We start from the raw sequence: 27500 nt of genomic DNA on the forward strand, positions 1-27500 counted from the left end.
AATAATGAGTTTTAACGGCACAATTTTTAAACACACATTATTGAATTTTAGCTATCAATTGAATTAGTCATATGTAATCTAATTTATATCTCTAACATAGATATGCATTTCAGTTGGAAATTCTGATTCACTTTATAGTAGTGCACTAGTTCCTTTTCTGAGGAACGAATTAATCGTTCTTTTTGTGGCTTTAGTTCGTTTAATCGTCATTTGATTTTTTTTCATTCCTGTGTCTCTAAAAAGACCATTTTTCCAAGTTTTACTGTTTAAAAAAATTTTGTTAGACTTTAGACCACTTTTTTTTTTCTTTCTAAATCCTTTTCATTAATAAATTAATAGATTTAGCGAATTTTGTCGGCCACTTGAACTTAACTGTTTGGTTCTAGCTATGCTTTTACTACAAATAATAATCATAACAGCTACAACCTACGATATCTTTATTGGTTGTCCGGGAGTTACTAAATGTTAAACACTTTAAATCATAATAAAAACTCAGTTAAGTATACACCATTTGAGATGTCATTTATATTTTAAGCAATTTATTTATGTTTGTCCAAGCCTTCTACTGTTCGTTTAAAACAAAAGACTAAATTAAATGATAATTGAACATATACGATATAGTATTTTTAAATGTATTATGGTTTCGATTTTATTTTCAAGTAAAAAAGTAATCGATTTTGGATTAAAGGTTTGTGGTTTCTTTACATTCCAGGTCCTGGTAACAGTTTCACTTTAGTCCTTAAGCCTAACTGTAGGGTTTCATTGTGGTTTCATTGTTGGTTAACTTTTAAAAAATTCATATTTACATTAGGAAATGTAAAATAACAAAAATATAGCTACACAGTTTACACAGATGCTTAACAATTGGGAAGTTTTTTATTGAATTTGGCAAAATATTTAGCACAGAATACCCTATCGAAGTGGTCTGATAGCAAGTTCTGCTCCGTGATATTGTAGTGCTGAGAAAGTAAAGAGATTGCCGTTTTCAATTATAATTAAGTCAAGATAAGTAGATTAATTTTTCTTCTCAAATCTATACTCATATAATATTCCACTTACATTATCAACAGCTATGGCTGGCACACCGTTGTGGGGAACCGTTTCTTCTCCATATTTTTTGAGTATTTCATCAACAGTCCGGGTCCGAATGCAATTGTTAACATCATCTACATTGAGGTTATAACGGGAGGAGCATTGGGGTAGCAGATTAGTCCAATTGTGCATCATGCATTCGATTAGTAATAGAGCCCTTTTAATATCAAAATGCTCCAAAATGCAGGCATGGACGGCATTAAGTTCACACTCCTTGGGTCCGTGCTGACAGATTATTCGACCATTTGCCATTTTCTGCAAATTTTGATCTCTTTTAATACCCATTTATTAAAATAAATGCAATTATCTATTGTACCTGTGCATTGCCATACGGCACCAATGTGAGCTCCGTGAAGGGCAAGTGCTTTCTCATCGAAGGATACAACTGTTCGGTTACAAATTCCATGCAATCGGGACACAGTGTCTCATAGTAAAGAGTTATGGACAGTCTTTCAGGTGCGGTCTTACGAATATGCTGGAAAAATGTTGCTGCATTATGATATTTTAAATATTTGTTTCTGTCTTACCCTGGCGCTGGTCCCAGTAGGGCGCAATACCAATAAAAATGCTCCTAAGAGCAACACGCAGAAAAAGGCCTTCATCTTCCTTCAACTGATTTGTAAATACTAAACAACTATTGATAGAAAATTACTACTGGCACTGAACTTACCTTCTACTTGCTTTATATATGTTTTGGATATACCGATGAGTAACGCATTACCGATTAGTTGTTCATTACTATAGAAGGCAGTGGAGTAGTTTGAAAAATGAGCAAGGCTCCAATCATTTTGTTCCGATGATGGAAATTAATTGTTAATTGTTCATAGAGATTTGCTTCAAAGTGATTTTTTGACAGATCTTTTAAGAAGGCCTACTCTATTATTCCATTTCCCATAAACAAATTGACGCAATTTCGATAAGTTTTCGTTTTGAGAATCAATGTGTTGGGATGTACAAATATTTATCGAATCGAAGGAATCTTTCAAATGTTCTGTTATTTAATTTGGATTCAAAAGTTAGAGTTTAGAAAACAAGGAGTACAGTGTAAAACTTGGCTAAATAAAACCATTTTAGATAAATCTTTGAATGGTGATCTAAGACAGGGTGAATTCAAACCACAATAATAATCTCAAGACATAGCAAATGGGATTATAAACAACATTTGGAAAAAGCACCCCTTTATTCGAACCTCCGGCTCATAATCAATTTTAATATTAAATAAATTTAAAAGGGCTCAATCCCTTTTATATATCAAACATAAAATAGATGAAAAAATGATCGTTTTTCACAAATCTTCAACTTCATTTCCTTATCTGTAATAAAAGATGTCTGAAAAACGTCCACTGACCAGAGATTACAATCAGAAGTTGAAATATTTTTAAAAATGTTGTTAACGATAATAAATGATTATTTTTACCTGCCCTCAACTTGCTTGCTTTAGTTGTATTTTCGCTTTCCAAAAAAACATCCTTTCATTACCTAGATATTACAATTAGCTTGAAGAAGTATGGATCTGCAATTGCGTGTATAGTACAACATTTAAAGTTTGTTTGAATAATCGAACTTAATCTTTCATCATCTTTCTTTCTTCATCCGTTAATGCGATTCACAAACAAACATTCCCCTAATAACCGAAGATTTTAGTGAAATGGAAAAAGATTATTTACAATGAATAAAGATATAAAATGATTTTCGACTTCATCTGTATTTTCGCTTTACAAAAGATGACTGGAAATCATCCAACATCAATCAAAAAAGTGAATCAGCTTAAAGTGTTTAAAAAAAATATCAATCTACATTATATAAAAATAAGCAAATAATTATCTATTTATATTTTTCTAGTTGTGAATGAATTACTTCGAATGATATTGCGAAATTTTGAGCTCAGATGATTGCTGAATTCTCAAAATACATAGCTGCTTTAGAGCCCCATTCAACTGTATCATCTGATTTTAATCATTCATAAGTTTGTTATTTCGATTAAAAAGAAAGTATTTATAAAAAATATCAATCTACATTATATAAAAAAATGAAAATAATTATATATTTCTATTTTTCTAGTTGCGAATGAATTTCATCGAATGATGTTGGATTTTTTGAGCTCGGATGATCGCTGAATTCTCTAAATACTACATAGCTGCTATAGAGCCCCACTCATCCACATCATCCCTTCCAAAACACCCACCCCTGATCTGATTTTAATCATTCATAAGTTTGCCATTTCGCTGACGCAGTCAGACGCCAGACCTCGTACCCATCTGAAAACAAAGCAAAAACAAAATAAAGCCCATACGTGTGTACGGTAACAAAAATCTCTACCCGTATTTGCTTTTGTTCGGTTTTAGAGTGCCTTAATCACATCAGCTGGACTGTTGAGATGACTTTCAATGCTTTCATTATATGGCAGTTTTCTTATCGTTGTTGTTGTAGTTGTAGTTGCGTTTGTGTGGAAAATGAGACCGATAAGAAAGTCAAATTTACAGTTCGCATAGCTTGCAGGCAATGAATGACTAAAGCGAAAAGCAAACAAAAAAAAAAGAACCGTAAAACTCATCATCTGCTTATTTAAATACACATAATATTTATTGCATTTTTTCTGTGCATTCAATAATAATAAAAATAAATTAAAATTGATAAACAAACTCCTTTGTCTAAGCACAATTTGGTAGTTTGGCGTTAAACTTGGCCTCGTACTTGCGACACAAAGAAGTGTCGAAATTATATCGTATATAGTTCTGTTCGTAGGGCTCGAATTCCTGCAATGCACAAAATTATATTATATAGTGGGAGATTATCACAAAACAGTGGTAGCTCTAATTACGGAAAAATTCGAATTTCTATCGCTCTGTTGTTGGGAAGAGTGCAAACCATATAATAATAGTAATATAAAAACTTCCTTGAGTTGTCAAAAATTTAATTTTCTACTATCAAACGAGTTTTGATTTGTCAATTATTATTTTCAAAAATTGTCTGGAAATGTCTACTTTCGAGCGTCCACTGTACCTCCATGCAATCTACTTACATTATCGAAGACAATGCTGGGCACAAAGGACAACTGCAGTGGCAGAGTTTGCTGACCATATGGCATCAAAATTTCGGCATTACTTCGAGCTGCCTTGCATTGCTTGGCTGCTCCCGTATCCAGTTGCAAACGTGCGGCACATTCATTAATCCGGTTACTATATGAGCGTAACATGCAATGGATAAGCCTAAACGAATTCTTGACCGTGTGCGTCTCGATAATGCAGGCGTGCACGGCATTAAGTTCGCATTCCGGCTCCCCATGTTGACAGAAGACTTGCAGCACGCCCAGCTCCGTATTATTGTAAAGCTATTTGGGTGGAAAACGTGATTTATTTAGCAACCTATTTTGGTATTTTGGATTACGAAGGCATTAAATAAGCGAATGGGCCTTAAAACAAACGAACAACAAAATTTATACTATACTAGACAATTTAAAGTGAAGGTATGTACTTGTTTTAAAACCTACTTTGGAAAATATAAAATAATTGCTTCAATTCGTAAGTAAATCAAATTTTTTGAAACAAAACGTTAGCTATCAATATTCAGAGTCTGCCGGATCCGTTCTGAAGACTCCAGCTACTTATCATGGCTGGAAATAACCAGTGGCTTACAAATTAGGCTAACATTATACACAAAATAATAATAGGTTTTTAGGTTGTTTAAATGCTTATACTATATATATATATTAAAATAGTGGTTGAAGGTTTTAAAGTATTTAGACATATAAAAAAGTTCAATCTAGAAATGAGCTTTTAGCATCATTCATTTTATTGGAAATCCACAGATTGCTCTTAGGGCAAGTAATGTTTCTGAGGGGCTTGATAATGACTAGCTTTATGTTAAAGATAAGAAGAATGTCAAAACTATAATTTATTCAAACTAAACTTTTTTGAGCGAAACACAAATGAGTTTAATTCGGTAGTAGCCTAATACTAACAAGTTGTGTGTCATTATTTTGTCAGCAAGTGGGGTTTTTTTTTTTAAATTGTTGATAGTTATGGCATTTAGGAAATTTGCTAATTCATACTCACGCCCGCCTTGCCGAAGGGCAGCAATTTGAGGTCCACATAGGGCCACCAATTGTTCTCCTCCAGCGCATAATATAATTGGCGGCGTATGAAGTACTTGCTGTCGGGACAGAGGGCCTCATAGTGTATGGCAATCGGTAGCTTCGGAACTGCTGCTGCTGCTGCTGTTGTTGTTGCATCATATGCATCTGGCAGTTGTTCAGTTGCCGCCTCTGATCCATAATTTATGCTCATCAGAGTAAGCAGCGCAATCGTGAGGCCCAACATATAGTTCATGCTCGAATTTTTAAGCATACTCGCAAATCAGCACATCCAGAACTTAGCAGCTTCACAAACAGAACACAACTGCTATGGGAAATGCGATGAGCATTGCTTGAACGCCCCATATGCTGGGGTCTTGATTGTTTTTGTTTTCGCTGCTGGAACTGTCTCTGTCTCTGCCTCAGTCTCTGCTGTCCACTCAACATCAACTGTTCAAACATAGCGTGGCAATCCGAGTGTTATCTATCGTGTGTACATTGCGTGTACCGCTCGAAAGCTATTTGTTTAATCTCTGCTTGATGCTAGTGGGAGGCCTCATAGAGCTTTCTGAGCTTGGCGCAGTATAGTACAGAAGAGTATAGTTTGGATTAACATTGAAACAAAACATGAGTGATATGCTAATGAGGATACGTCAGACAACGGACAACAGAAGCACGTGACAACTAAGTACAATTACTGGGTTTATGCCGTCACGAAAGCTGGAAATCATTTCTTGAATTGGACATGGTTTACACAGAGCTAATGAAAACAAAATATTATATCATATTATACAATATCATAGGAAAGTTTGTGACAAGAAAGTTGATTTTATTCGAATGGGAATACGCTGGAAACATTTGGAAACATGATATTAGAATAGAGTATTTATTATAGCATAAATTTCTGAGCGTGGCGCAGTATTGTGCAGACGAGTATGTACTATATAAGAATATAGTTTGGATAAACGTTGAAACAAAACATGAGTGATATGCTACTGAGGATACGTCAGGCAACGGACAACAGAAGCACGTGACAACTACAATTACTGGGTTTATGCCGTCACGAAAGCAGGAAATCATTTCTTGAATTCGACACAGAGCTAATGAAAACCAAATATTACATTATATTATACAATATCATAGGAAAGTTTGTGACAAGAAAGTTGATTTTATTCGAATGGGAATACGCTGGAAACATTTGGAAATATGATAGAATATAGCTTGGATTAACATTGAAACAAAACATGAGTGATATGCTAATGAGGATACGTCCGAAAGCGGACACCAGAAGCACGTGACAACTACAATTACTGGGTTCATGCCGTCACGAAAGCAGGAAATCATTTCTTGAATTTGACACAGAGCTAATGAAAACCAAATATTACATTATATTATACAATATCATAGGAAAGTTTGTGACAACAAAGTTGATTTTATTCGAATGGGAATACGCTGGAAACATGATATTAGAATAGAGTATTTATTATAGCATAAAATTCTGAGTGTGGCGCAGTATTGTGCAGACGAGTATGTAGTATATAAGAATATAGTTTGGATTAACATTGAAACAAAACATGAGTGATATGCTAATGAGGATACGTCAGAAAACGGAAAACAGAAGCACGTGACAACTAAGTACAATTACTGGGTTTATGCCGTCACGAAAGCTGGAAATCATTTCTTGAATTGGACATGGTTTACACAGAGCTCATGAAAACAAAATATTATATCATTTAATATACATATATATTATACAATACCATAGGAAAGTTTGTGACAACAAAGTTGATTTTATTTGAATTGGGATACGCTGGAAACATGATATTATATATAACATATATAATAGAGTATTTATTATACCATAAATTTTCAAAAAAGTATAACATTTACAGACATTTACATATAATTAATAGGAAATCAAAAAACACAAAAAACATAAACGTTAATCACTCAATATCGGAATATAAAAATAATTAACTGTAAAATAAAAAAAAAACGTGCTGAAGTAGGCTGCAGTGTGGGCAAGTTTGGATGCTAATTCCTATAATTTGTCACATTTAAATACAGATAATGGACTAGGTGTTGTAGGCTAGTCCAAAAGTGGGCAAAACAAGCAACATAATTAATGCAATGTTTAACATACCTGTTTAAGTGTAACAAGTTCAGTGCACCACGACGTCGCACAGTGGGACAATCTGAACCGTTTCAAAAGCCCAAATATTTAACATAAGTTATGTATGAAATATAAATCTTGATACTGTTTGTGGGGATAAATTTTCATTAAAAATACTAAAGAAGAATCTTATATTCATACTTTGAATTGTTGAGTTTCAAACTCCTATTTAAATGAAAATATATAGAAATAAAAGCTTTACCTTTTCATCATAAAATTTTAAAAATAATCTGAGAATTGTAGAAGAATTGAGTATTGAATATTCTTTAGGTGCTTCCTGTTCATGCAGCGAGCAGTTTAAGAATTTAGTTGAATAATATTTTAATAATAATTTAATTGTATGTCAGGTATTTTTAATATTGTTTCTTTTTAATAATAATAATAATAATTTGAAATTATTTTCTAATTTCTTGCTATCATAATACTATATTTTGAAAAATTAAAGAAATTTCTTGTAAATTATGCAAATTTCATTACTTCTAGGTTATATTATATTCTATATATATTAATGTTATACTTAGAAAACATACTATACATATATATACATGAAATATTTAGAAAAGGTGTTTTAAAGATCTTGCGATTAACAAGAAAGGAACTGCGATCCTCTAGCCAAAGCTCCTTTTTCTCAATTTTCCTTATTTTAAGCAATCGAGGTTGTTTCCTGACTCTTGAAATTGGCGGAAATCGGAGGCAAGCAAATGAAACAAAACCAGGGATGGATGAAGCCCCATATCCTAAAATAATGGTGTGCAGGCGTTTGCCATTTGGTACTGTTTTCAGATCATATCCTAAAATTCCAAATAAGTTTAGAAATCAAAATAACCATCAAACATTTTCTGATGCATTTCTAAATTTCCAAATAGGTTTAGAAATCAAAATAACTATCAAACATATTCTGATGCATTGTAATCACCATTACACAAGTAGTATTATTTCCTTCTGATTTTTGAACCAATTTTGTTTTAACGAGCCACTGTGCGTCATCGCTAATTGACAACTCAATTTTTAGTTTGTTCGTGGTTCAACCGGCTTTAAACGGTTTATCAGCTTCTGTTGCAAACTAGTTTGGACATGACACATAACTGTCGCACTTGTGTGTGTCGCTGCTCTGCCCACAATGGCATTGACCAGGCCAAGTAACAAGCAACTAAGCAGCTAGCAAGTGACACGTGCAGGCCGCAGCGTCATTGTTGGTTGGGGGACGATTTCAATTTCTGGCTAATTCGAGGCTTTAATTGCCTGGAAATAGTTTAGATTGTTCAAATGTTCGGTTATGGCCACGTCCGTTTTTCATGGTCAAGGTTTTGTGCGCAAGAATGCCGTTTAGCTGTCTCTTTATGGCCTGCTAGGCAGCTGCCCGGCTAATTGTGTTGCAGTTGCTGTTGCAGCAGCAACAATCTAGTTGCAGCAACAATCGACACGACAAAAGCGACAGTGTTTTATGGCTAGCTGGCGCAGATTTCCGCACATGCTATTATGAGTGTATGTTGCTATTAATTGGCCGAAAAAAAAAACCAAAACCAAACTAAACACATCAAAATGGAAACGTGTTGCTGTTAACCCAAATTTGTTGCGGGTCTCTGGCGCTGCCTCTGCCACTGCCACACGACTCCTGCAATTTCACGAGCCGTTTCTGTGCCTTTTTGGTTTGCTTTTTGTTTTAAAGCTGTGCCAGTTTTCGTTGGCGTTGCCTTTTCTAGAGTTTCTAATTTGCATTTAAGCTCTTATCGTGCTCATTTTTGTTTTGCTTCTTCTTCTTCTTGTTGTTGCTGTTACAGTCTCTGCGGCTGCGCAGATTTGGTTGTGGTTTTTGTTTTGTTGTTGTTTTTTGTCTTGGGTTATTTACTGTTGCTGTTCTCATTGCAAAATTTACACCGCCAGCAACATTTCCAAGCACTTATTGTTGTTTGTTGCTGCTGCTGTTGTTGTTGTTGATCTTGTTTCGTGCCCGAAAAACGTGCTAGACTTTAACCCACGAAATGATAGTGTAACTGCGAATTATCGTCGCAGCTTCAAAGAAGGCAAGGCAATTGGCCGAAGGCTGTACAATTAGGTTTACGCAAATTCTTGGGAAAAGATGATGCAATTATCTTTTAAAGACTTCTTTCTGTTCTTCATCCGATATCTGAATTCGAATTGATTCATATATTAGTATATCGCAACTCTGCATACGTTCATCAATTATATATATATATATCTGTATGTATCTAAAGATGAAAAAGCTTTGACAATTGTTGATGTAAATTTTGATGGCTCAGACTATTCCATTCGGTTAAATTTCTATTATAGAGTCCATAATGCGGCTACCATCTTTTTTCTTTGTCATCTCAAAAAGCAGTACTTTGTTTTCCGATTGTAAGGCGACTTTTATAAGCTACCAGAAAATGCAGAACACATCCAGATTTAAGCTCATTAGCCCATACCACAAACTCTTTTTCTCATTTCTCATTTTTCATACCTATTTGATCCAACCTTCTGAAACTTATGTCTATTTCAAAGTCGAGAAATGGGTAAATTTATATTTCTAAATTTTATATTTCTGAAAGAAAGAAAAACTCATCTTAATCGCCTTAATCTGTAAAATTGTTCACATATTTCAGGACATGAAACATTCTATTCGATCTCATTTGTGATGTCTTTCTTAGGTAGGTAACCTGAAAAAATGCACCCTTCTGGACGGAAGCGCTCCTTTAGTTGCGTCTAGGACTTCAGACATATTTAGCTACATTTCTGGTTTAGTTTCAGGAGGATTCGAATTTGTCAATGTGACTCCTTATAGTTATAAATCATTCTTTGCTCTTAAGTATGTACATATTTTTTAATCTGAAAGCAGGATAGCTCATATATTGGAAAAGGCTCAATATTCTAAACATTCTTTGAAAGTCGACGAAAAATTTGCACAGTTTGCTCACATTGTGTTGCTGATTTCGCCACTACAAGTATATGGACTGGCGTTCATGGTGATTTAATACGATTGGATCATCATATTTCATTAATATCGATAAGCTTTATCGGCAACGTTATATGGATCATATGTTTTTAGAGGAAGTAATGGAATGGAATAATGGGGTGACTATACAGAAGAGTCGAAGACCCAACTGGGAAACTCTAATGATGTTTTTATAAACGCCGATTAAACATCAATTTTATAATATAGATACATACCCGTATAATGGAAGCACATTAACAACTTATAACAAAAACAACAAAAGACTATCATGGCCTTTAAATAGGGTCTAAATATGTGCTCTTGTCTTCATGTGCGCTTGCATGTGAATTATTAATAGATGTTCACTGTGGGGTCTCTCGAAATATCAGAGCTAGGCCTCATCAAGATTCTGGGGCTATCAAATATTTATGCGTATATACGAGTACTATATATATTAGCAGATCGAAACACGCAATTCAAGCTTCTTCAAGTTGTTCTAAAATTCTTAATCAAAGCAAATTGTTTCATTTAATAAAACAAATAGTACTTTATGTGAAATTATAAATTTTGCTCTCCAATTTAGAGAAACTTATTCACATGGCTTTGGTATTTCTCTTACAAGTTTTATTCTGTCTAGCTTCAAGCTATGTATATCAGATTGAAGTTGAAAGAATGCTGCGCAACAAACTTTTGAGGAAAGGAAGGAATTCCCGAGACGCCACATCAATAGCTTGTTATCAGAATGTTGTGTGAATAACAAGTTTAAATGGATATTTGCCTGCTTTTAAGAATTTTTTTCTCTCAAATGTATCCCAAATAGTGGACGCGTGTTAAGACAACTTTCAATGCTGCTTTTAGTGGGTCATGCTGGACCAGTTTGGAGTGTAAGGAAGAGGTTTCGAACTCTGCATATCACCTGAGTTGCCTTTCTCTGCCCAATGCTCTTTCGCCAGCTCTCTTTCGAAGCGCTATTCCACACCAAAAAGTAGCGCTGACTGCGACTGACATTGATGGACAATTTCACATGATTTACGTACAAATTGCTGTATTGTTATATCCGCTTTAACTACATATGTTTGTAAATATATGCAGTATCTATGCATATATCTTTCTAAGCGACTAGGTTTGATTTCAGGCATCACGTGCGTGTGTGTAAGCCACTCAAGCGTGTCTTGCATTATAATGTGCGTCTCTAAGCCGATTTCTTAGGCAAATTATTGCCGCACACTTCTAAAAGAACTTCCGCCACTCTAAGCCGGCACTATATGAATAAATTTAATGCTAAAATGCTTGTGCCTCTACTACCATTATAAATTGTTGATTTGTTTGCCTGCTTATTACCAAACACTTCAATTTGTTACATATACAATATATTTTTTGTTTTTGCTTCTTTTCTCTCCTCGGGCATTACACGATATTCATTATTATGCTGTTGCTTTCTGTCTAGGCTGCGGCTAATGTGGCTTGCGTGTAAAAAAATGAAAAAAAAAAACAACTAATAATGTTGGCATCATGCAAGTACCATCAACATATGACGTCACACAAAAGATAATGCACTTGCACATGCAGGTGCCCGGCTCTGAGCCACTTGCAACAAATGCCAAACATTTTTAATTCAGAATGAACTCTGGCATTTGGTCACTGTACTGTTTTGGAGATCTAATGGAATGTCATATCCGAAATTTCCCCATACACTGTTTATTAATGGAGACATGATGTAATCTTTTTCTTTGATTGTTTGGCGGGTTGTCTATAAGTATAAACCCATAGATATCGAAAAGAGTAATTCAACTTGTTTTGTAGAAATCTCTTAAGATCGATTTCTGCATTAAATGTAAAAAAAATACAAGTATAGCGCTAATTATTTTAATTTTTAAGCTTATGATCTGAAACTTTTATAGGAATTATATTATATAGGAATTAAATTTCTTAATTATTTCTAAAAAAATACTGTGTGTTGCTTGTTTGAATGAACGTATAGATTTCAAAAAGTGTTAGGCGTTAGATTCAGCTTGAAAAAAAATAGATATATAGTAAAATAGAAATATTTTTTTGTTATTTTACTTTTGTCTTAATTGCATTTAACGATGTTACAGCTTTTATCACGATTTGGAAGACGAGCAATAGTACATTTGTCGCATATCTTATTCCATATAATTATTTATTTTAACTCAAATATCTCCAAGAATGTTTCTCTTAAAATGAATTTATGTTTAAAATATATAATAATAATAATATATAATGCTCAAGGTTTTCTTGCGCTAAATTGAACTTAATGGATGCATAAATTAATTTAAAAATAAATAAATTATAAACATTATACTCTACTCAGCTGTTGTCTATTCTCCACTCTACTCTACTCTTTATTACTTTGCCTTGCTCTACTGTAGTCGACTATAGTTTACCCTACACTACTATATTCTACTCTACTAGAACGAACTCAACTATACTTTACTCTACTCTACTCTAAGGCAGTCTAGTCTACACTATCCTACTCTAGTCTACTCCTGTGAAGACGGGGTGTGAGGTCTACAATATACTTCATCTTTCAGGACCAGTCATTAGAAGAATTGATCTTATATTTCATTAAAATCGAATTACAATATTTCACATACGTTTGAAATCTTCTATTCAAAGACAAAAAGTAGTTTTACAGTTCACAATTTTCGAAGCTGAACTTTCAACAACAAAGTCAGAATTGGGTAAATCATTAAAAAGTATGTTTTGAAGGGCAGCGTCTAATGTGTTTTGTTTTTGCTGAGAACCTCGGGGTAATACCAACTAACCTATTTACGCAGCAATCTTATGACTTTCTCTCACCAACCACATGTGTGTAATTAAGTACGATGTGTGGGTAAATTTTTTGAAAAGTTCTCAAAAATGCGCGCTCCACTTAAGCGAGTTAATCTGAAACAGTTAATCTGCATCGCATTGCTTTCGGAGCGAACTTGTAACGTCATGTCGAGTGATGCGCCACAAGGCGACAGTTTAATAAATGCTCGACCAGACACTGGAAAAACTAAAAGAAAAAACCAAACTGAAAAAAAAGCGAAAAACTGGTTCTGTCATGTCTAGCGGCTTAGTTCCATTTCAGTCATGGCCGAAGCGCATTACGTGGCCCGTCTTTCTATAACACTTGTAATTGAACGCACGACGTTTGGCGTTCGGATATGTCGATATGTGGACAGAGACATAGAGACAGAGACATACTCGTAGCGCAGTGAAAACAGTTAGTTCCGATGCCAATAACCTGAGTTGACGCATGAACGCATGAGCTTTTCATGTCCACATAAATAGTTTGTTGTATATAGTATGTCTATATGTATGATTTCATAGGTGCAGAGGTACGTGCCTTGCACTTTCCATGCCAACAACAACGCCAACTACACATGCGATCAATTAAATAGGTTTATTGGCGCATATCACTTTACCTTGGGTGTTCCGATAACTCTCCAAAAGGGATTTCTTTGCTCACGGAGGGGGTATTAGAAAACCCATAAAACATGTGTGTATACTATATTACAGCTGAAGGGGAACTGTGCTGATACTGTATATAGGCGTAATTGCTCATATCTCTTAATCGTAATCGTTCAGATAACTTTCTTTATCGCAATCAAAATGGATTTACTTAGTTTCTTTGTAGAAAGATGATGGCATAAAGCATATACTCGTATACAGTATAACTTAACGAGAATTGTGCTGATACTGAATACTGCGAATTAAAAAGCCTGTGTCGTCAACTCTAATCTCTATGCACACTTAATTTATTAATAAGTATATATATACATACAGACAAGCTTTATTATATGAAAATATAGCAAATATTTTATTTAGTTGATGTAGATCTGGACAACATGAAATGAGATTATAAGAGCGATCTCAGATGTTCAGCGCGAATTTTTATTTGATTATATCGTTAATGAGATTATATGTACAGTCTCAGATGTTCAGCGCGAATTATTATTTGATTATAGCGTTCGATTTAATATAAGATTTACTATTTCTGGTTAATAGCTGAAAATTTCTAGATTAAAATCCGCCGTATGTTTTGGAAAAGTTTTGTGTCGCAGCCTAAAAAAAATTATATCAAATTGCCAAAATTATTTCTCCATATACCTTTCCAGGCATTTTTCAAATAGTTTTCATTTTTGAGTATACATTTTTGGCAAAGTTCTGAGTGGAAATACAAGTAAAATATTATTCTATATCTGCTAGAGCATTAGCCATATAGCAACAAAGGACCAGTATTCGGAGTAAAATAATTTTATTAACTTGACTTAAAATGATTTTATTAACTTGACTTGCATTTAACAATCTACTAATTCTCACACTTTTCGTACTTAAAATATATAATTAAATCAAGTTTAGATAGTCATCTGAATATTTTCAATATTACAAGCTGATGTCTTGACCAGAATCATCAAAATAAAAACTTACAGGTTAGATAAATAACCGGCAATGCAATGGAATGACAAAAAATAATTGTTTATTGATGTAAAAAAAAAGCACTGGCTAAATTATATGTAATATATGTAAATTATTTAATTTAATTAATTTAATTAGAAATACTGACACCTTAGTATTAATGCTATACATATTTGAATAACGCGAAAACTACTACAAAAGGGTATCATAGTTTATGTATGCAAGATACAGAAGGATTATGATGAGATGACTCGATCTCTCTAAAAAAGCTAGAATCTAGCTACAGGTTAAAAGCTATTTATATTTTTCGATTTTTCATTTGCATTATTTTCATTTTGCAAATAAAAAGTTTGCTTTTAATTATAAAATAAATGGTACCATTATTATAAAGACGTTATGCTGAGAACCAAATAGTGTATCTATTCGATTGATAGGCATTGTATGGTGTTTAAGTTCTTGTGAGCTCGTATTGTATGCAGTTGGCATCGGGGGCCAAGAAGCCAACGCTTCCTGTGGCTTATAACTGTTGTATGGCCATTGTCGCTGGCTTATACAAGTAGTATCTATCAAGATATGTAATCATCACCAAAAAAGTGATGAGCTAAGTACACACTAATTATGCACAGCATGACGTGAGCCAATGATGATAAGGCGCTTATCAGAGAGCCAAATACAATGCTCTATGATTCCCATTGGAGTAATGGGAATTAAGTCTAACAGTGCTAACTTAATTGAGCACAATATCGAACCTATTTTTTTGGGGGCAGTTCTTCTAATTGGATTGAGCGCATGGCGAACACTGGCGAGTGAGTAAGCGATGAAGAAATAATAAAGAGGCAAATAACAAATAAATAGCGACTTTGCCTAGTTTTTTTGTTGGTAGTTGCTGTTGTTGTTGTTGTTGTTAGCACAAAGAATAGCCCAACGGCGAAGTCAAAAGGCAGTCAGCGATATGTGTTGTTGCCATTGTTGTTGTGGTTGTTGCTGTTGGCCGCATAGCGGAAACAAGCGCAAATTTATGGCCAACAATTGTGGTGGCCAATGGCCGTTGGCTTCTATGCAAGGCTACTGTATGTGGCAAGCAACAAGTGTTGTAGCATTAACCCCACAATATAAACAATAACAACAACAGCTACAGCGACGTGTCCACCGCAACATTTTCTAATCACATTAGAAAAAAAAAAAAAAAATTCTACAGAGAAGAAGAAGAACAATTACACACACCACTAAATTGTTATTAGCACGGCCTGTAATTATGTGGCAGTGCAAATATTTAAGCGGCTATTGTTTAACTTCGCACTTCCCTCCCCCCCACCAAGCCCATCAAGCGCATCAAGCGGGCTTCAATGAAGCATTGCGCAAGATTTATGACGCCTCAGGTGTTGAATGTGTTTCGAGTTTCCGTTAGAACTGGCAAAAAAAAAAGAATTATAGCTACCGAGCTTGCTTTATGCCGCCCAGATGTAGGTCTAGGTCGTCGTTTGGCAGCTTATGCGTAGCTCGTCAATTATGGGGTCGGTGAGAATATTCAGTTCAAGCGTTATTCGCATTTGTTCTGCATCTGAAATTCAAGAATCCATAGAAAAGCCGCACGATATTATTTTTTATTATTAATATAAGTATGTAAGCGAAACATTTGATTGTTTTCATGTATTGTTCAGTTTTGTTGAAAGTATATATGTAGTTAGAAAGCCAGAATAGGTAATGGGCATTAATAATGTTATCTTAAAGTCCACTCTTCTTTCTTCAAAATTATACGACGAGATAGCTGCTATCCTTCCTTCATAGTCGCTGAGCTATGTAGAATCTGAGCGTCTTATATTTTATTCGTTGTGAGATTTATATATTAATAATAAAAGTGTGGCTTAGGAGAATGATTATTCCAAATCTGGCTTTTTAGCCAATTTAAGTTTACCAATATTCTATTCTTTACTTTCTTTTAGTACAAACAGAAAATACTGTGGGATAATTCGAATAACAGCAAACTATGTTCAGTTTGGTTGAAAGTATAAAAAGGCAAGGGCATTAATAATGTTATCTTAATGTCCACTCTTCTTTCTTCAAAATTATACATTCTTCGACGAGATAGCTGCTATCCTTCATTGTCGCTTTAGGGAGCTATGTAGAATCTGAGCGTCTTATATTTTATTCTTTGTAAGATTTATATATTAATAATAAAAGTGTGATTTGGAATAAGCATTCTATTCCAAATCTGGCTCTTTAGCAATTTTAAGTTTACCAGAAAATGCTGTGGGATAATTCGAATAGCAGCAAACTATGCATATACAGTATACAAATTCATATTTCATAACAACACTATACAACATTGCTGCAAAAGAAAAACATAAAATAACGATGATGAGCCTATAATTTAAAGTTTTACAGGAATTAAAAAATGATTTTTTTTAATATTTTCAAAATCATTCTTGCGGAATATTTGAAATGGTTGCTGTTAGTTAGCGGCGTTAATCACAATTACTGTGTTTTCTTTAGTAATACATTTGAAATAGCAAAGAATTGAAAGTTCAAAATATGATTTTATAAAATACATTTTAAAAAACCCTCATGTAATGTTTGAAACTTTGAATGATAAGAATATCGCATGTCGTATGAATAACTTTGATAGTACATGTTTGTGGGTGGTTTTTCGAATATCAGCCAAGTGCAAAACGCCCAGAAATTCTGTTCGATTCAGCTATTTTTGGTACTTTTCGGCTATGTGTGTTTCTATGTCGCATATTTTTGGGTCTCTTCGCTGCTGGCGCATTCGTTGACAAACAAATTACAATTCGCTGTCGTCTGCCAAGTTGGATGTGTGCTGTGCGCATCTATTTTGGCTGCCAGGCAGCAGACAGCTGTTGGAGCTCGCTGTAATTTGGGGCAGTGTAATTTAGACCGACGTCTCACCCACTAGCCAAGTCAATTGTCTACTGTCTGCGGTCGTAGCAGCAGGGTCAGTCATCAGACGTCGTTGGTACTTAATTGTGGGCTATATTTTCGTATTGCAGTGCCCCTCTCTCCCGTCAAGAATTGTGGTCGGATTTCAAACATGTTTCCGTTGCGCGCTCATCGCTACCTTGGCTTTGTTTTGAGTTTGCTTTCGTACTGTCTGATTATAATTATTTTAAATTTCAAAGCGTTTAATGCACGCTCATTAACGCGCCAACGAGCGCGCCCCAAAGAGGCAACAACTACTGCGGCTAAGCCAAAGCATTGCTGTCTGTTTACGTTTTGTATACTTCATCAGCTGTTTTAGCTTAGTGAGCGCGGCTAAGTGTTTGTATTGGTGTGTGGATGAGAGAGCGCAAGAGCGCGCCAGAGTAACTGTATATTTTGTGTATGCTTCTTACTCAGAGCGCCAAATCGTAGGGAGCAGCGACTAAATGAAAAGCTAAGCAGCAATAGCAACAACACACACAAGCTTTGCTGCTTTTGTCAATTGACTGAGCAACAACAATGACAACAAAAACAACAGCAAGCTCACTGCATGTGCCATCCCATCCCACATAGAAAAATCGTAAGTCAAACGGCAGCGACCAGAGCACGATTTTTGTTGTTGTTGCCTTTGCTACTGCTGCTGCTGCTCTTTGTAATAATCAGCGTTGCCAGTCTTTGAGTGTAAATAAAAGCTAGATTAGCTATTAAAATATCTGAAAAATGTATAAGGCTGTTAAACAACTAGTTTTCAATTATTCTCTTTTTCACATGTTACGACATGAAGATAAGATCTTATTGGAGATATATGTATAACGTTACTGTCTCATAACAAAGTTTCTTTGCCTTGGTCAATTTGCCTTTCAGCTTGGGTTTTGAAATGCACTTTTAAATGTAAATGGATTGTCAAAATGTAAATGTTAATGACAATTCGGTGAGAAGTAAGTTCATATTTATTTATTGTATTTTATTTATTATTTTTATTATGGGTATATGCATAACATGTTTGCCGCAGTTGGGAAATGAAAATGTCCAGAAGTGGCGGAAAAATGGCTAAAATGGCAACACTGGTAACAACTCTCAGTTGCCGTTGTAGTTGTTGCTGCTGCTGCCTCTGCTGCTTGTGTAAGCGTCGGCAACAAAACTCATAGGCCCGCCGTCGCAGCGCGCCCAGTTGTTATCGGAACTTGTTGGCCGCCGTGTCTCATGGTCTCCGAGCTCTGTAGTCGCGCACACGCTTGTTGGGTTGGTTGGTTTCTTTTCGATTGCTTCTTCGTTTTTCGCATACGTTTCCATTGACGACAGCGACAACGGTTCGTGTGTGGGAGAGCGCGCGCGCCGCGCCAAAATTGCGCGACTCTCTTGACATAAAAAAACACACAAAAAATTATAAATATTACAATAAAATAGCTGCGAAAATAGTTAAAATAATGTATTCAGCTATCTGAGCAGTGCATAATTTTAATAACAACCTTAAAATCTGGTCCGCTACACACTTAACATCAAGTGTGCTATTCCGCAATGGGCCAAGTGCTTATACACATAATAAAAATAGTTTATAAAACATGCACAAACCAACAAACATGAATTAAGGCGATCAGCCGCTGGTTTTGTGTGACAAATACCCTGGCAGCAAGATTTAATTATAAATTTAAAATGATTTAAATATAATACGAGCATATAGAGAAATTTAAATGTGCGCTCAAGTTCATGGCTGTTGTTATTGCCTGTGCGTTGTTGTTGCTGTTGCTGTTGTAGTTGTTGTACATTAATTGTCACAACAAACGATGACAACAACAACAGCAAAAACAAATTTGTTATGTACTTTTGCCCAAAGTGAAATTTGTTGGATTGACATTTTTGTGGCGCAGTGAAACTTTTTGGTTGCTTGTTTGTTTGTTTGTTTTTGTTATTTTATTTGAAAAAATCAATGGGATTCCAATCTGCTTGCCATCCATCGACTGCATACAACAAACATAAGCACATAACATATAGTGTGCACATATCGGGATGTACCTACATATGTCCATAGATACCGCCGAGTGTTTTTTTTTTGTCCGCAACATGTTTGCTTGGCTTCTTATCAATTGCTGTGCGCCGTGCAAACACATCCATACATGAGTGCCAGTTGAGTCGGAACTATCTGTTAGATAGAAAAGCACCCAGGTCGTGTTTGAAGCTTGTTCTACAGCCTCTGCTACACAATTATGATAAATCTACACTATATAAGTTGTTGCTTTTGTTGTCATTGCTGCTGATTGCCTGTTGTTCAATTTGCGTATCACTCGCCAGCTATCAGAAGTACGCAACAGCTTCTACTAGGCAGTGATAAGCGGCTTATGCTTCGACCTGCGGCTCGGAGACAGTGTCATTTATTCGCCATAAACTGGTTCTATTAATGGAGCTGGTGTTTCCCAATGATACCCGTTTAGACTTCACGAGAAAATTCAAATTATTTTTCACATATCAATAAACAAGATTCATCTTTGTAAACGTTGGAATTACTTATTCGTTGATTGTTCATTTAACTACAACAATTTTTTTTAAAGGAATAGGAAATTATTCTCACTCACTGAAATTTCTATTTGTAAATTTGTTTATACTTCTCGTAGAATCTAGTTTATAATTCAAGCATACTCATGGAGAGTAAATCTCTAAAAATAAAAATTTTACCTTTTTGAAATTCAATGTTACACAATTCTTGTCTTTATGACATCTTCTTGTATTATCATTTTTTTTATTTTATTCATAATATACAATACTACTGTCGATTATATTATAAAACTTAATATAACAAATTGAACTAAACTGTGAAGTAGGTATTCGTATGTTTTCTTTGAAAAAATTGAATTCACAAGAAGTTTTGATAAAAATACCCAACGGCTCTTACGCATTTTTTCGGAGATTAATTTTAAATAGAAACAGTCAATGCATAATGTCTCTTTTTAAGAGATATTACGAAAACAAAACGTGTAATATAAATGTAATAAATATAAATTTAAAAATATGCGCCTTTGAGACTTTGCATTCGAATGTCCCGCAATGAAGTATGAATAATTGTAAAATTGGATTTAATTAGTTAAATTCGCTTGTTTTTGTATGAAAATATGATAAACAAAGTGGTTTCAAGAGCTTGTTGGCTCCGGTGGACGTTTAGAGGAAAAAACTCATAAAAAAAAGTCTCAATAGAACAGAACAGCAACGTTTTCAGGCCTGGGTACAAACAATTGTTCCCTTAGGACTACCAAAGGGAGTGAGTTCTGTACTAAGTAGTTCCGAGAACCACTGGGAACGGCACTTGCACTTGTGTTTTGCACTCTCTTATCAGTTACTGAGTGACCGCTAATCCGACCTGAAAAGTACCTTATAGTATAAACAATTCACAGCCAGTCTGTCGAATTTATTTCGTTTTCGATGTCAGACGCGTGCAGGCATTTGCATGGCATATTTGTAGAATCACAACTATATATAAGTACTATAAATATGTGTATATGCGCAGTAAAGTCCTGTCTGTCAGGTAGGCTCATGTCATTTAAATTTCACTGCTCGTTTCACTCGTTTTGTGAAATTGCCTTTGCAATTAGCTTTATCCAAGGCCTGTCATGTCAATATGTGTAAAAAAAAAAATAGCCCGCGAGTGCAATAAAACGCAGCAGCGCGCATAAATTATTATTTTGATTAAATGTTTGTATTATAATTAAAGCGGAAATACTTACACAAACAAGATAAAATACCGCATAATTCATATAAGTGCAATTACAACAAAGTGCAAGTCAGCGTTTAAGTGCTTAGCTTAAAAAAATACAACAATAATAACAACAAAAGTATTTATTTATCAAAGAGAAAACAGATAATTAAACATTGGCGAGCAGGAGGATTGTTATTAGCTGCAGCTAAAGTCAAACAAGAGATTCACAAATCGACGGGTAAGTTCATTAATTAACTTTTTTTAACATTTGTCTTCTGCGTTTTTTTTATTTTTGCATACACTTAACGAAAAAACCACAAAACATAATCAGTTGCTATTAGGTTTTTTTAATTGATTTCTAATTGTTATTAAAATAGACGCTTGCAGTGTTTAGAACTAATGAAAGCTGCTGAGATGATGAGAAGATGATGAAGATATTATTTTTGTTACTTTGTTGTTGTTTATTTTTGTGAACATAATTTTGAGGGGAAGATTTCAAAGTTGTTATTAGATATTAGATGAGATTAAATCAAAGAAACGGAATCAAAAATGTGTCAGCGTTGGAGATATCTGTAAGCAAATTTTTCAATGAGATGATGACGAAAATATTTTGTTTCTTGTAATCTGGTGCACAGTCTTAATTTGTATATGTATATCTTAAGAATTCGTTCTCGATGCAAGGGGGGGGGGGGGGGGGGGGGGTTACTAGAGAGATATTGCGATTGTCACGTAAGTCGCAACCTTCCGAAAATGAACCAGAACCACCAATTGTACGGATCTGAGGAATTGTTCATTCCGCAACCAAATGTTTACCACATACTACGCAGTGAGTTTTGGAATCTGCCTTATCTTAATGGACTATGTCTCAATTCTTTCAAATAATGCATTATATTTGGAATTATTGGCCAAATTGCGACATTCTTATATATACGTGTATGTTATCATCTTTCAAAAATACGATCTAGAAATTCCGCGTATATAGGGCAAGTGTTTACCATAATTAAGCGACCTTCTCCACTTCTTATATCTATATATATAAAACAGTTTGTCCTGATCAATGCACAGCCCAAACGGTACAAGCTAGTCATTTATAATTAGGTAATATTATAATATCATAATTCATGTTCTTGTACAATAGTTTCCTATATATGTACATATATAAAATATATTGTTCTGACTGACTGTGTGACTAACTGCCTGATTGGTAATAAAAGAGGAATTGTTACGAAGCTAAAACAATAAAGAAAGTTTAGCTGGCTACTAGGGTCTTAAGCTTAACACTATATGTATTGCAAGAGTACAATTTATACATTCTTTAAACGATTTTATATTATGCTATATTTAATTCATATACTGTTCGTTTATAATTTCTGATGTCTTGTACCAACAAGAGTTTATGTAAGTTGGTTTTCATAGTATTGCTGAAGTCGTTTCTATTGTTGTTTGTTATGATTAGGGGGATTTGTAACCAGACTTGGCATTTGTATCGGCAAGTTTATAGCCTTTTTGGTTGTTATCTATATGCGCAGGTATACTTTGTCTTGCACGTCTTGACAATATGAGTAACTTTTGCACAAATGCAGGTATTTTTTTGTTGAGTGCATTTAACTATTTACTCAGTATCTTATCTGTTGCTGGATTGCCTTTGCTGCTGTGCTTCGTGAAAGGGAAGCAATAAACGCCAACGCCAATCACCCACCACCCGGGATCTTCAATTACGTGCGAACCCCAAACACACACACACACAAACAACACACCCACCCACACCCGTAAAAAAGTATCTAAAAATCAATAAGGTAAGAACAGGCGCGAGTTTTGTTGTCACTCGCTGACTTTTAGCAAGCGCCCTCCGCGCGCTTACCATTTACCGTTCCCCGACTATTTTCATTAACAACAGCTGATTGCACAAGTAGCTGTTGGAGCGCTGGCTGGCAAGCAACCATCATCCTCCCCCCTTCCCACACGATGTGGCTTAACCTTGGCGCGCCTTGCAAGCTTGAATGGGGCGTGGGCGCAGCAGTGGGTGTGAACGCGTCTTTCGTTTTGTTGCGCTTAGTAGTTGCATGTTTGCTGTCGTTGTTGTTGCTGTTGTTGTTGCTGCTAGTAAGTTCTCGACCCGGCATGCGGGTTGAGGCTACTGCCACCTCATTAGTTGGCCTGTCAGACAAATGTTGTTTGTTTGTAATTTATTTGTGCGCCATCTTATGAGTTACTTATGCTGCGCCCTTACGCCCCCACTCAATGGGATGTACAACAACTAAATATTTTCAACTGCAGACGCCTCGTTGACGTCTGCTATTATTCTTCTTGTTGTTGTTGTTATTGTCTAAACTCTTTGAGTGGGCGCTTTTGTGTAGGCTGCGGTCGCTGAAGTGCCTGCATCTCATCTCTGATGCTTTCATCACATCTTGTCGAAAAATCAAAGTGCAGTGAGCGTGAGAAAGAGTGAGTTAGTGAGTGAATGTGCATAAGAGCGACAGTCTAGAAGTCAAATCAACGCCTAATCAGGGCAACTACTTCAAGAACAACAACAACAATAACTGAAAAGCCCCACAACAACAGTGACAGCAAAAACAGTTATAGTCTGTCGGCATTTGCAACAACAAAGTGCTTGTTTTGACATTTGGCGCTCATGCGTAAATGAACCACCTTCAAGGATGCGCTCGCGTTCTCTCATTCCTCTCTATGTCTCTCTCACTTAATATCTCTCTTTTTCTCTTGTCCTTTGACACCACGTGTTTTTCCTGCTGCTCTCTCTCAGCTGCTTACAACTTTGACTTTCGTTTCTAGGCCCCAGGCATGCTGGCTAACAAAACCAAAAAAGCTATTGAAAGCTTTTACAAAATTGCAGGCTCTTTGCCGTTATTATGGTGTTTAGAACTTTTCCAATTGTGGCGCTTTGAACTGCTTTTTCATTGCCTGCAGCGATTGTTTGTCTGCTTCCTCTTCTTCGACTTTTATTCATGCTTTTGACAACTTGTTGATGTCATTTTGCGTTTTGCCAATTTTAGAAAGCTTGTTGCCATTGTTATTTTTTCTTTTCTTTGAATACTCTCGCTGAGAGTACAGGAATTTTGGTGTAAAGATTGCGATGTATGTACGTGTATGCATGTATAGCACATTCTATTTATACGTGTTCGTAAGTATGTACATACTTAGAAAGTAGTGTTACCAGCCACATAGTATCATTATTATTATTTTGTAATTTATATATAGCCGAAAACTTGAATAAACTTGTTGGTGAGGTGAAATCGGGTTTCTTTATCAGTGCACATTTTCATTTTGTAAAGGACTATCGATCAAAAATCAATCTTATCTAAGTAAGTACCTTCAATAAAATGATTTCATCGACATTTAAAAAGGGCGGATCTCATGTATTAACAAATATAACCTATCTACGCTGGTAGTGAAACCTGTTAGCTTTAATTTTAACTTTAAGTAAGCATTAAATAAGCTTTTAATATCGTAGCTATGCCTTAGGAATGATTTGAAACATAAACATATCACCAGACAATACTCCTCTACAGTAACTGCCATCATAAACAAAAAACGTGTAAGGGTATTTAAGCTTCGTCACATCTTATAAAGCATTTTTGCTAATTTTATTGAGGAATTTATTATAATTTTTTAATGATTTATGAGTCAAACAACCACTGAGGCGCTAAATCTCTAATCTCGAAAACACAGGTGGGGTTTTTTGTGCATTTCGGTGGCCATTGGAGGATTTTCCGTTACTGTTCAATTGTTGACAAAACAGTTTGTTGGAATTTTCCCTGGACTCATGGCGCACTGCACTTTCTCTACGCCCAGTCGTATTCTAAAGTGAAAGGAGTGCGCAGCGCTTTCTAAACTGTTGCCACTTATGTTAAACACTTGTAAGTTGTGTATCAACTAGATAAGTAACCGCCACAGTGGGTAGTAACTTGAGTGCTGTTCGAAGTGCACTTCACAGCTGCCATGAACAAGCTGCAAACAATGTATCCATGCACCCATGTATCTTAGTATCTCTTGTGTACACAGAGCCCACAACAAATAAGCAAACATTCTATTTCAATTAGTGTAACTGACCTATGCCATTTTAGGCGAGTGTACGGCCGAATGAGTGTGTGTATGCCGCGCACGCCTCTGAACATTAATCAGCACGTTTTCGGTTCGTTGTTGTTATTGTTTAGCTTCGTTGTTGTTGTTTTGTTTTATTGGCTTTTTGTTTATAAATGGTTGAAATGCGCGCCATACCAAACCAATTCATAACGATTTCAAGTCTAATGTTTGCCAATGACCAGACACAGACAGCAACAGAAATAGCAACAAAAAAGAAGGAAAAAGTGTTGATTGCTTTTGGCGAAGCTTAAATACCCTTTTCAATCATAATTAATAGAACAAGGCATCACTCTAATATTAATTGGTAAATGATAAAGGATTTTTTTCTTATTGAAATTATTTATTGCCAACAGAAACATTCAAATTCCAAAATCAATTAAAAAACAATGAGAATAAAATGCATGGTTTGAAGATATGTTTTTAGAAATTACAGAATATCAAGATGTACTACACAAAACATATTAGAAAACAATTTTCCACATACTTGTATATCTTTTTAAACGAAACAGGTATCGTACTTTTTCCAAATATCGGCTCCATGGTTTGTAAGAAACTTGCTCTGCATAGATTAGGCAAGTACACAAACAAAGTTTGGAGTCCCTAGCTGTTTTATGGTTTAAAAGTTCTCGGAGCTGATACAGTCAGACTGGTATGTCTTTATCGATTAGTTTTTCATCACAATATTCATATACCATATACGGTTTTCTGCGCCACGTGCCTAGTATTCAAGATTTAAGAAAAAAACAAGTTTTTTCAAGTACAGAATTCTCTCAGAGCCGCTTAGTAGTGAAGTAGATCTGTAAGTTTGCGGATTACTTTGAGATACTTTAAAGACAAAACTAAAATAAAATCTCATATAATGTGTATATATTGCCTATTAACTTCCCTTATAAAGGGTATATACAAAAGAATACAACAACAAGAAGAACCTTCAAGCCCCAAAAAGTTTCGAATACAAATTTGAAACACGACACTGGTTTATTGAAATTTTCGACTTCTTTGTGTTTCTCTTTTTTAATGCGATTTTAATACGCCCCTCCAAAACAAAAAAAATCTTTCAACCCAACTGCATCATGACACAAATGCTCGAAACGTGAGTTTTGTCATGCTTTTGACTTTATTGTTGTTGTTGTCATTATTGTTGTTGTGATTGTGCTCGGGCGAAACCATTTCCTACGCCAGCATGATAGATGGGAAATTGTTGTTGTTGTTGTTGTTTTTTTGGTTGCTGTAATTGGTTGCCATCTGAAATATATAGATATACGAGTACGAGTGTGTATAACTTTGGCTTGCGTGCCGAAAGTCATGCAAATTGTATTGTGCTATTGCTGTAGATATATAGCACTTGCCGCAGATTTCCCTTTTATCAATCACATTTAATATTATTTGCAGCATTTAATTGCATTACGTTTGTTGTGCTGCACGTACTATTTTTCATATATGTACATATTGCGAAAGCTCGGAAAAAAACCCAAGTGGCTCACGCTATAAAATATTTAAGTGCCATAAAATGATTACAAAGTTCCACCGAAACTCTGACAGATGTGTGCAATGGGCTCGAACAGTGCTGCCTGATAAATAATTGACTGATGTTGCGGAACAAATTGAAGGGATTTTACGGTCCTCAGCTTTTTATACTCTGTACCCGTAGGGTAAAAAGGGTATATTAGGTTTGTGCAAAGTATGTAACATGCAGAAGGACCGACCGACCCCATAAAGTATATATATTTTGAATCAGCATGACGAGTGAAATCGATCTAGACATGTCCGTCCGTCCGTCTGTCCGTCTGGATGAACGCAAGGATCTCAGAAACTATTAAAGCTAGAATAACCAAAGATGGCATCCAGATTCTCCTAGGTCCGAGAAAGGACGAGTTTATTTTATTTTTTTTTAATTTCCCCCCTCGATACTTGACTGTTTATACTCAAAATATCTATATCTATGACCATATAAGGAGATTTAAAAAAGAAGAATAAAAGCTAAGCATTTTACAAATAATTTTATGACATCCAACTAATTTAATGGAAACAATTTTTATATCACAAAATTTAGAAATGCGGTTATTTAAAAATATAAAATATT

The 27500-nt window shown here is 35.1% G+C and overlaps 3 protein-coding genes across 3 annotated transcripts in view; 1 reads left to right on the forward strand and 2 right to left on the reverse strand.

Annotated features, from left to right (window-relative positions):
- Positions 1 to 618: 618 nt before the first annotated feature.
- On the reverse strand, positions 619 to 1824 carry LOC115621473 (GILT-like protein 2). Its single transcript, XM_030515132.1, has 5 exons — positions 1763 to 1824; positions 1620 to 1704; positions 1409 to 1567; positions 1060 to 1347; positions 619 to 959 (listed from the first exon to the last, which is right to left on the reverse strand). Exons 2-5 carry the CDS (start codon positions 1692 to 1694, stop codon positions 858 to 860), a joined length of 624 nt encoding a protein of 207 aa, XP_030370992.1. The 5' UTR covers positions 1695 to 1704; positions 1763 to 1824; the 3' UTR covers positions 619 to 857.
- Positions 1825 to 3653: 1829 nt separating this feature from the next.
- Positions 3654 to 5426, reverse strand: LOC115621598 (GILT-like protein 3). Its single transcript, XM_030515290.1, has 3 exons — positions 5148 to 5426; positions 4115 to 4423; positions 3654 to 3848 (listed from the first exon to the last, which is right to left on the reverse strand). The coding sequence occupies exons 1-3, from the start codon at positions 5418 to 5420 to the stop codon at positions 3744 to 3746; spliced, it is 687 nt and encodes a 228-aa protein (XP_030371150.1). The 5' UTR covers positions 5421 to 5426; the 3' UTR covers positions 3654 to 3743.
- A 13396-nt stretch (positions 5427 to 18822) lies between these two features.
- The window catches only part of LOC115620667 (extracellular serine/threonine protein CG31145), a 131895-nt gene continuing 123217 nt past the window's right edge, over positions 18823 to 27500 (forward strand). The window contains exons 1-2 of the mRNA XM_030514022.1: positions 18823 to 18873; positions 21332 to 21554. The gene's annotated coding sequence lies outside the window, so the exon portion shown is untranslated. The remainder of the gene's footprint in view (positions 18874 to 21331; positions 21555 to 27500) is intronic.

This window comes from Scaptodrosophila lebanonensis, unplaced genomic scaffold (assembly GCF_003285725.1).
Source record: "Scaptodrosophila lebanonensis strain 11010-0011.00,11010-0021.00 unplaced genomic scaffold, SlebRS2 tig00000024-arrow-pilon, whole genome shotgun sequence".
Lineage (NCBI taxonomy): Eukaryota > Metazoa > Arthropoda > Insecta > Diptera > Drosophilidae > Scaptodrosophila > Scaptodrosophila lebanonensis.